This window comes from Atheta coriaria, unplaced genomic scaffold (genome assembly GCF_025399875.1).
Source record: "Atheta coriaria isolate IRGN ID8LTWV9N9 unplaced genomic scaffold, Caltech_Dcor_3.1 hic_scaffold_3_pilon, whole genome shotgun sequence".
Classification (NCBI taxonomy): Eukaryota; Metazoa; Arthropoda; class Insecta; order Coleoptera; family Staphylinidae; genus Dalotia; species Dalotia coriaria.
Window position 1 is genome coordinate 8,073,258 of NW_027045445.1, and position 11,154 is coordinate 8,084,411.

The 11,154-nt window shown below is 33.8% G+C and overlaps 2 protein-coding genes across 7 annotated transcripts; one reads left to right on the forward strand and one right to left on the reverse strand.

The window, feature by feature from the left end:
* Positions 1-20: 20 nt before the first annotated feature.
* LOC135803958 (MORN repeat-containing protein 3-like) lies at positions 21-1,365 on the forward strand. Its single transcript, XM_065317711.1, has 2 exons — positions 21-489; positions 542-1,365. Exons 1-2 carry the CDS (start codon positions 336-338, stop codon positions 1,204-1,206), a joined length of 819 nt encoding a protein of 272 aa, XP_065173783.1. The 5' UTR covers positions 21-335; the 3' UTR covers positions 1,207-1,365.
* On the reverse strand, positions 1,198-10,539 carry LOC135803956 (calcium release-activated calcium channel protein 1-like). 6 transcript variants are annotated; one of them, XM_065317706.1, is made up of 3 exons: positions 10,130-10,539; positions 2,776-2,900; positions 1,198-2,411 (listed from the first exon to the last, which is right to left on the reverse strand). In XM_065317706.1, exons 1-3 carry the CDS (start codon positions 10,155-10,157, stop codon positions 1,752-1,754), a joined length of 813 nt encoding a protein of 270 aa, XP_065173778.1. In that variant the 5' UTR covers positions 10,158-10,539; the 3' UTR covers positions 1,198-1,751. The 6 variants fall into 6 exon arrangements, with proteins under 6 accessions (XP_065173778.1, XP_065173780.1, XP_065173779.1 ...); XM_065317708.1 differs by lacking the exon at positions 10,130-10,539 and adding an exon at positions 4,303-4,684; XM_065317707.1 differs by lacking the exon at positions 10,130-10,539 and adding an exon at positions 3,852-4,018.
* Between the last annotated feature and the right edge of the window lie 615 nt (positions 10,540-11,154).

Sequence of the window (11,154 nt, forward strand, 5' to 3'; positions counted from 1 at the left end):
ACGCCGAAACACGGAAACGATTTCCCTGTCATAATACACTCATGTATTACCTCGTCGAGGATCGATTGCTTTTTCTTTCAGTTAACAGTACCAGCACGAAACCCCCATGAAAACAGAGCCAAATATAGAATATCGCTCCTTTCCGAATCGATGTAACCATTTTACGAATGCTACTCATTCCCTCATGTCAGTCAGTCAAAGTCAAAATCAGACAAAACTGGTATTCATACTAAAAAATCCAAATTTAAAACAATTTTATGTTTGATTTTGTAAAAATAATAAGGACGTTCATTGTTAAATTAAAATTATTGTGTTAAAATTAATTCCTACTCAAAATGGAGAAAACTCCGTCCAAATGTGTTGAACCCAAAGCGCTCCGGCGAACAGTTCAATTAGAGAACCTTGCAAATCGCGAGGGATGGCGTCCGATGATTCACAGCCCTACAGGATCCAAATATGTTGGATATTGGCATCAAAATGATAAACACGGTACCAAAATTCATAAAAATAATTAAAACTATCTGAAGATATCTTTTTTAAGGTGTGGGTGAATACATATCTCGTAAAGATTGGATGTTTTCCGGATATTTCGACCACAATCAACCCTTTAAATATGGCGTTTCTGCGTTTGGGAAAGGTCGCAATATGTATGACATCCAATACCGCGGAGAATGGAAAGATGGACACTTCCACGGCCAAGGCCACCTTCATTTCCGAAATGGGAGTATTTTTAAAGGTACCTTCGAGTATTCCAAACGCGAGGGCTATGGTCAGATGTGGTACACTAACGGTAGTTACTATGAAGGAGACTGGGAGCATGATCTCCGCCACGGGATGGGTTTCTTAGTAGAAAGAAGCGGTAATCGTTATGAAGGATGCTTCTATAAAGGGCGAAAACATGGCCGCGGAGTGTATTTCCTCCTGGCGACTGGGCAATACATGAATGGCATTTGGGATAAGGACATGTGCGTTTCCAGCATCATGGCGGATATTCCCTATAGGCAAACAAGTTGCATGCCAACAGAATATACAATCAACGAAGTTAAACTGGATAATGAAGCGGGTCAAGTTGTAGACATTGTAGAAACCACATCATTTAAAGTAGAAGACTGTACACCATGCCAGAATTCGCCCATCATAAACAACGACAGTAGCAAAGCTGGCATGGCGGTGACTATCAATAACACAACGTCGAAATTGAAATAGTCTTATCGCATAGTTGCATGTTTAGTGTATAAAGTAAGAGTAAAACAAATTACAGAAAATAATGTCATTTGGGGTTTCACACGCTGTCACAACATAAACATACGGTTGTAAAACGAGCATGATATGCAATGGAATAATTAAAATTTAACATAATAGGAAGGAAGACTTAATATTCACTTAACCTTAAATTTAATGTTCCTAATAATTTGTAGGTTATATATTATTCAATTGCTCATCATTTACTCTCTTTCAGATCACAGTTCGTCATGTTTGAATCTTGTGCTGTGCAGACAACACAAGCTTCGATCCATCAATATCAAAGGTAAAATACATAAGTACCTTTCTCAGATTAAGTAAAGTTTCAAAATTACCTACGACCTAACCTATATATGTATATGGTTAATATAAATTTTGTTATAACTATGTGAAAGCATATCACATTTGAGTCGGAATGAGAATGTAAGATTACTTAATGTAAGATCTGCGTTGAGATTCTCATTTTTGTTTTGTTTTCGATAATAAAAGTCCTCAAAAGATTAAAACGTTCACACAATGTGAACACCCGATATCAGATCCCCGTTCCCGCGGGAATGATGATGGTCATGATCACCTAACTCAATCTTCTCCTTGAGCATCTCGAGCTCTCTAATACCCGACACCGACATTTCGTACTTATGCGCGACCAGTGAGCGATAAAAGTGGATCGCGAACGCGAGAAACACGAAGAGAATTGGCACGAGAATAATAGACGCCGACCATGCGGCAATCTCGTTGATTTCCCAGAATTTCACCCAGCAGAGAATGGCGATCTCGGCGAGGAAGAGCAGGAGGCCTAGTAGTGTGGAAAACGCCCACGCTGTTTCAATATACCAGTGGAGTCGTTCATGCGGACTCTCGTCGACAAGGCTGATTGCATCCAGGCTGCAAATGGCCTCGATGTTCGGTAATATGCACGTGCTGATCATCAGTGCGAGCATGTGCACGGCTACAAGTAGTGTTGTGATGATGGCGAATGCAATCAGAATACCGCTAGGAATCTTGTCGGGGTTTTGTAGTTGTAGCTCCACCATTGCTACCATGGCGAAACCGCTGAGCAGAGCGGATGTTTTACTGGAGGCCTTCAATTTTGCTCGGGATAGGTGGAGTTTTCGCCATGAGAGGTAACGTGGTGTGTGGAGTTCATCGCCGTTTTGGGACATTCTGTACTAAAAATTGAAGTAAAATATTAATACATTGAAATATTTAAATATTTACTTAATTAGAAAAAAGAAACAAAAAGTTAGACATTAAAATGTTACATTTATGAATTAAATTCTCATTTTTATCAAATGTGTAATAAGAAAAACATTAAAATATGAAATAAAACAATATCTAAGTATATTTTTAGTTAATCTTCAACATTATTTTAATCTACAGATAAAATTGATGCTTTTTTCACTTTTTAAACACTTTTAAACATTCTATTCACTTATAATAAGCAATAATTATAATAAATTATGGCTGATATCTCCAAACAAAGATAATAACACAAATTTTGTGTTAACTTATCATTATCTTTGAACAACTTACTTTGTTATGTGCCCTTTGAAAAAGTCTTTGTTGACTAGAACAGTCTGCAGTCTTCTTGCCAAAGTTCTGGTTGCTTATGCCGCCAACGGAGCTGGAACTCCAAACGGACATTGGTCGCGGCGAATCTAGAACAGGAAGCATGAATAAACCAACCAAATCACACACCAAATATTTTTCAATTGCTTACTAAAACTAAACTATCTAAAGACTAATAATAAGCTTATCACAGAAAAGTTCTCTATACTTTCAGATTCAAATAGATATAATTTATCTAAGAAAAAGAAACTAAAATGTCTAGTGAATGATCTAATTCCTTCCATAGTTCACATCTGACTAGCTTGTTAGTTTGAGTATTCTATGCAAAGAGAAGCACTGAAAACAACAAATTAATCAACAGATCTATCTGCGCAGTACTGCTGAGATCGTCCATATGCACTTATTACCAATTGATCAAATTGTTTATTATGGTTTGCTCATTCTAAGCGATTGAGAGCGTTAGCTGCACTTAATTTACTTGCCTGCACCACTTGCACTAGAAATCATCAATGTAACCTCAAATAATACGTAATACTGCGATGCAGATGCATCATTAATATAATATGTTATGAAAGAAAAAAATATATTAGTGAAACACCAAAAAGAAAAAAAAATCGCAGATGTATTTTACTATTTAAGTAGCACATTCATAAAGAGATAATAATAATGATAATGATAACATAAAACTATGCGCGGTAGCATTTTATTGCACTGCAAAACAAATGTTTGCATTTACGTTGAATATATGCACTGATTAACAATTCACAAACCTTATCTAATAATTATCTAATACCTAGATGTTCGTAGCACGTAAGTAAGCAGCCAGGCAACGCGCAACATATAATTTAGTATTTCAATTAAAAAAAAACCGCTTGTTTTCTATGTTTTCAAGTGAATTATGAGAAAATAATGCAACAGCCATGTTTGTTTGTTCAATTTTATAAATTCTCAATAATAATAGCAGCTATTAATCATCCGCCTGCAATTTTCTAACGTTTTTAACGTGGTTTTTTTGTTCAACAATGAAAAATATTTCCTACCGCTTGTGTAGCTCATGTTCGTTGCCATTCATGCAAACATTTAATTATCACACTCGCACAAAACTTATTATTCGTGAAAAACAAACGTGCATACATACGACTGTATGCAGAAACCGCCACGACGCCAAGAATTCAACTGTAAGCTGAAGACTTGCACGACTTGCGGCGCTTGAAGTGGCTTCTAGGATTACTATTACGACGCGCAAGTACAACCTGTTTACTGTGTACCCAAGTCATTCGCATTAATAATCCCCCGTATTAATTAATGGCAAATAATGAGCGTAGGTGTCGGTGTCGGTTTAATTCTATCAATGTATTTGTTTGATTTTGTTTGCAACATGGCTGACGATATGTGGGTCACACAGTTACAAAGAAATTTACATAAATTTGCAAGTAATACAATGATTCGATAAAAATAGTGATAATATATGGTATAAAATATAAAAATTACCATTGTGAATGGATTATTGTTCCGTTATGCCTCACTTTTCATCACTTGTTGAAATTTTTGTTTATTCGGAAATGGTTCGTTGAGCGATCGTCATTTGTTTAACATTCACAGTTGATTAATGTCGATAATCCTAATCAAATGACTAAGGCATTTGGATATTAAGTTCACCTCATAACTATTCGATTGCTAACTGTATTCTGCACGTCAGTTTGTTTGATTGTTTCGCGTGTGGTTTTCGAGAGTCATTCGTTAGAAAATATTGTAGATGTATTATTTAAGTGGGACGGCGGAGATTTACGTACGAGAACGCAAACATACCGCGTCAAAATCGTCGAATGCTCGAATGAAAACTACACGCTGACGATAGTTTTGTAAGTTGTGTAACGTGTGCGGCACGGCCACGGGCATGCGAATTATGCGATTGGTGCCGCTCCCAAGTGCGGTCGGGCTTCTAATTATGTCAATGTCGCCGCCATCGGCCGGCAAGTGTTTGTTTTGTTAACTTAAACTTATAAGCTTTTTATTTGAGTAACGGAGTTAAATTTGTCAACTTGCGAGGTAATTGAATGGTTAATTTATCTCTTGTTGTGAAAATAAAGGCAAGAATACTCGGAAAAATCAAGAAATCTTGAATTAAACTGGAGTGAAAGTTGAAATAAATTAAATATTGTTTCGAAGGTTTTAAACTTGACATAAAACAAACAGCACAATCAAAATCAGCTTACAGCGCCATCTAAATGTTATTTAAACGTGCAAAAATATACTTTAAATAAATTAAATTAGTATTTATTGGTAAATAATTATTAAATCTATGCAGATACTTAAGTATCAATTAATCAATAATTTTAATCATCTTAAACATATTAAAAAATACAAAATAAATTATTTTATTTTCTATTGTTCGAAAGTAGCTTTACTTTTGTATGTCACAACTGCAAGTTGCAGAAATTAAACTTGTGCATACTAGCGCCTCCTATGAATTAATTGTCGAACTAATATTCGCACGTGCCACTTGTTCAACGTAAATAGATAAATCAATGAAACAGATGAAACCACGTGAGAAATGTTTACATAACGAATGAAAATAAAAACGGGTGACGCGAGCGTGGCAAATTGGATTTTGCCACCGTGTAATTAGTAATTAACCACCGGATAACCGGATACTAGTTACAATTAGAACTAACGCTGCCACCAATTTTGCACATCCGAAAACACATTCTATACAAAAAAAGAAAAACAGGCGACTGAAAATAATGTTAACAACAACAACCAAACAGAAAGAAACAAGAGGAATGGAGCAAATAACACACAGTAACAGGATTATTTTATCTGATGGCTCAAACTGACCAAATATTGATTCAAAAAGCCGGATACGCCTTGAAACTGATGTGCGCACGAAGCGCGGATTGCAATTAAGGCACAAACAAAAAATCGCGTTCGCCGATCCGTTTTATAACCATTTTATGGCATAGACATACACTTATAAGTAATAACATAACATGTTAATCATGTTAAAACAAGTTGTTATACCGCTGCGAACGTTTGAGTTCAATTCATGCTCCAAACAGTGTTTGAATAGGTACATGTACCTAGTTATTTTAATTTTTGATTTATAATTTAATTACGATTAAAATTACAGCGGTTTATGATTAAAAATTACAGTATTCTGTTTTTTGATGCTAAAATACAACTTTATCAACCAATTTATTAAAAGTTATAAGTAAAAATGCAGAATAATTAATTTTTTTAATTAAAAATAAAAATTGCAACAAAGTTCCACTAGGAAATTGCGTGAAAATTGCATTGGTTGATAATTTTAATTAAAAACATGATTTATATTCAATGTTTTACTAATAATTTATTTTCGGTAGGTCACGATATAATTGAATGTAGTCGACATGCATCTAAATGTCAGTTAATTGTCTTTGTGCACGTTAATAAATTATTATCTTTATGACGTATTGTTTCATTGTTTTTTAAATAATGGAGATTTAAACATGTAAAACAGAAGCACTACCAAAACATGCAAATAAAATTAATAATAACAATTCAAAAAACTCAAAGTGAATATTGAATGTTTTTCAAAATCATGTAAAATTTTGTGAAAATACCTATGTTGCAATTTATGATTATCTGTATTTAAGATTGACAAATAAAATGACTAACACAATATTGCCATAGGTAATGAATTTATAGGTGCAATAAAGGCGTGTCTTGCAATTTACAATGCATTTGGCAGAATCTACATTCATAAAGCTTCATAAAATGTACATACGTTTTTTCCTTTGGGCCAGTGGCGGATTATGCTTCAGTGGGGCCCTAGGCGCAAATCAAGTTTGGGGCCCCTAAATCCGAAAATTTTCAAAAACGGTTATTAGCCCAGTAAAATTAATAGTTTTAGCGTACGCGCGCTGCAAAGTCTACTTCAACATTCGTTTGTGCCAAAAACTCATTTCCACACCACCATGAGGTAGAGTACGTGGCGCGTTTTTTTTATCGTGGCATCCCCAGTAGGCTTAATCCACACGCACTATTCCAAAATTTAATGGATTATCTTCCGATTCGCTCTTCGCGATGGACCAGGTGTTGTGCGTTAATTGTTTTCAGGACCGATCGAAATATCACAGGTAAAATTTTCTGCCATACTATCCGCGATGGGATTATCGTTTTCAATGCTATCTTGGTTCTCGAGTTCATCGTACGTGTGCTCAAAAACGGTAATCGTATTTAAATACAAATTACAAATTTTCTTTTCTTGTCTTCTCTTGGGCAAAGATTTCAATAATTTTGTCGTACTTTAGTTTTTTAAAAATATCATTTTCTATGAACATTAATGCGAAGTCATTTAAGTGCTCTTGTGAAAGACTATTGCGCAGATAGTTTTGACTCGTTTTAAAACTGAAAATGTCCTTTCTCCACTTGCATTAGAAACGGGCAAGGTCAAAAAAATTTGCAGTATTGTATGTATATTTGGAAAAGTTGATTTTAGACCATTAATATCCTTAATATTTTCTTCTTGTATGTATTTTAGAAAATGAGTTAACTCATCAGTAAAATATTCTGGCTCAATATCTTTTTCATACTTAAGACAATAATCGCTCTACACAATTATTAGTCTCAACACGGCTTAATTTTAAATCAAAGAACATTTTAAAATCGTTAAGAACTTTCATATAGACATCGCCCCTTCGAGTAATTTCTGATGTTAATACATCACATACAATATAAAAAATGTTGACAATAAAAAAATTTCTTTACGAAAATGCTGTATCATTTTTGTTCGTTTCATCATATGGATATTTGCGTTTTCTTTGTCTCATTTAGCCTCCTCTTCAACAGTTTCGAAATTATTTCTGACCTCTGTTATAAATTCGTTTAATGATTCTAATAAACTAACACTATTAAGACACTTTGGTTCCTGTAAATATTTGCTGGTAATTTCGATTCTCTGTAGGAGTTTGTTCCAGAAAATTGTTAACAGTGCCGTCTCAAATTGATCGAACTCTTTTGATAATTTTTTTGCTTCTAATTTTGAAATTGGTTTTCCTTTTTTTTTCATTGATACCTAATTGAGTCTTAGGGCTAAAACAGCGTCAGCTCTTGCGGACCATCGTGTATCAATTATTCTCTTGATACTTTTAGAATTCTTATCCTTCATGCATTCAGTTAAAATATTCCACCGTCTTGTAGATGCAGCAAAGAAAGTTATATATTTTGCAAAAACATAAAATACTGTAATGCTCCAGAACAAGATTCCGCTGTAGTATGCCCAGCCAAATTTAAAGAATGACTTCCACATGGTATGAATTCAGCTGATTTGGAATGTTGTTTTATGCGTGCCTGTATTAATCCACTGTACTTGCCAGACATGTTAGAAGTGTTATCATAAGATTGGCCCCTACAGTTTGTGATATCTAAGCCATAATCATGTAACTTTCTAAGTACAATTTCTTCTAACGACTCACTGACCACTCTCTGTTTTTTTTAATCCAACTACCACCCCAAAAATCTAGATAAAAATTGTAGGAGGATAAACGTTGGTACAACGTGTTCCGCAGATGTGAAAAATGATAGAAAGACGAAATAATTAATATTCCAAAAAGAGAGTTACCCGCTATTTTACAACCTCAATGGAATATTCCTCAACTCATCTCCTCCACAGATGTTCGAAATTTTAAAAAATTGGCAATATACTACTCGCATTATAGCTACAACTTTCTAACGCAATATTCAAGAAAAGGTCACAAAAATTCGTGGCAGAAAACATCCAAATTTTATTTTAAACAGTTTGCCATAAAGAAATAAAATCGGAGATAAAAAGTTTTAAGTCAGCTATATATCCGTGACGGTTGCTTTGCGGACACGTGTGAAATGCCGTTTTGGTCGCCAAGTGAAAACCAATACGCTATTCATAAAGGCTGAGGTCAAAACCAACTGATGAAGTATTTGTGGAATTACTATGTCTATATGGGACATATAAGTGCCAGGGGCCCCTCAGGCAGCCGGGGCCCCCCAGGCAGCCGGGGCCCTAGGCGCGCGCCTAGTGCGCCTAGGCCGTAATCCGCCACTGCTTTGGGCAAATATTAAGAGTGGGATAGTTTTTTCTTACAATTTCTGCGATAATTGTGTAAGGTACGTAAAAGTATAATTTTGGGCATTCTTCAGAGTGTATTTAATGCCTCACACTATACTGATTTAAACAAACTTACTCGTATTGCAAGTACAAACAATAAAGGTGTGTTTGCCTGCATTAATAACTGCAATAAAATAAAAGATTTCATTTCGCCAACATACTTGCTCAGTTACAGGTACGTGCGCATGCACACCTTTAACACGAACCGAAAACAACTTTTAAAAACAATTTAACACAAACATCAATCGTCATAATTGACAAAATTAAAAGAAACAAACGAAATATATCTACACAGTTATTCAAAAGTAAAGAAAAAACATGAAACATTTGCTAATGTGTGATTTTGATTTGATTTCGAAACAAACTAATCCCCAAGATCAAACACAGCTAGAGAAAAATAAATTAATGAAAATGTAAATAGATTTTCGGCGGCGCTTGCCAAAAATGTTGCAAAAGAAACCACCGGTCACGCAAATGTTCGTTTGAAAATTTGGCAACACGCAGCGCGATGAACGCTTGAATATGCCTTTCAGATCGAAATGAAAAACGATTCCAATTGTAAGGTGAAACACACTTTAAACTTGCTGCTGTGCGTGTTTAACGGTTAGGTTTTATGTGTGTGTTCATGAAATGTCATGATTCATAAAACAGTCACAAGATTTCAGAGCGTTTTTCGCGAGACTTTTGATTTTCAGACAACACCTGCGAAAACCCACACAAAAAGCACAAAAATACGGAAGAAATAGTTCGCATATTTCGCGTGATTTTACGCGGCGCAATATTTACAGGTTTTTAATTAATTACTCCAAAAGTATTCAATAAATTTGAATAATTTTTACATGAATCTGTTTATTATTAAATTAGAAACCTATTTATGAAAGAAAAATAAGTTTAACTATTTTTAATAAAAAGATACAAAGCAATTTTTGTAAATTTTATTTTTTTTTACAAACAACACCTTAAATTGTTTATAACTTTAACAAATATTATTCAATCATTAAAATTTTGACGTACTTTGATTGTTAATTTAATTTCTAATCGATTTGTGAAGAAATCATAATTTTAGCTCAATTTTTTCTTGATTAAATTAAGAAAAACGAACAATTTTTCAATAAATATTGCGCCACGTTAACAGGCATTAAAAATATAAATACACAAAAAAATTAAGTAGAAAAGATGATTTTATCTACTTACGCCGATTTGGATCGTAATGATTTTGCATAATTTCATTCCAATTATAAAAAACACTTTAAAACATTCAAAACGTTAAGTAAAACTTTCAAGAAAAATAAATCACTTAAAAAACACAAACTTTTTCAGTTTTCAGGAGTTCTTGTCGAAGAAATTCACAATATTTATATTAATTGTCCGAAATATTTATAATTATTTATTAATAAATCTGATTTAGTTAGTTTTGTGCTACAGTATTATTTAATTCACTTTAAATTATCTATTTCTTTACAATTTAAGACTTTTCATCATTTTTTTTATGATATTGTGACCGTCGTGACGTTGTGAAGGCTAGCTGAAAGTATGGAATAGAATAAGCACACACGGAAAGCACTCGACTAAGTGCCTGACGATAGACTGAAAATGTGATTCGCGCCGAACATAAATAAAACGAAATTTCGTATGTGGCATTCGCGACGAGAGTTTCGCGGTCACTCGCAGTCCTCATCGCGTGTCGAATTGCGAATTTATACAAACAATAAACACGTAGCTTTCATTCCACTCATACCTGATGTGCCACTCATCGGAAAACAAACAATATTTGCTTCAAAATTTAAATAATTGCTTGAGTAAAATGATACATTTGAACTAACATGTATGAGAAGTTGCCTGCGCTTGATATTACCGAAAGTTTATTAATAAGTAAAACATTAAAGGGTGTATAAATTAATAGTTGAATTAAATTTGTTTGATTTAAAAAAATTATTGTATATTTTTAATATTAGGTGAGAATAAACTTGAAAATGTAAAATGTAGTGTAATAAAAGTTGCCTAACATAACACACCACCAAACAGAAAATGTCTCGCATCGTCAATAAGCAATTTAATTTCTCATCGTGTTACAGGAGTTGCCTATAGTTTAACCCAACTTTAAAAAATATTAAATTTTGCTTCAATAAAAGTGTTAAAAATCAAAAAAACCTTGAAACAACTGCAATAACATAATAAATAAAATATTGCAGCAATATTCATACAATATTACTAATATA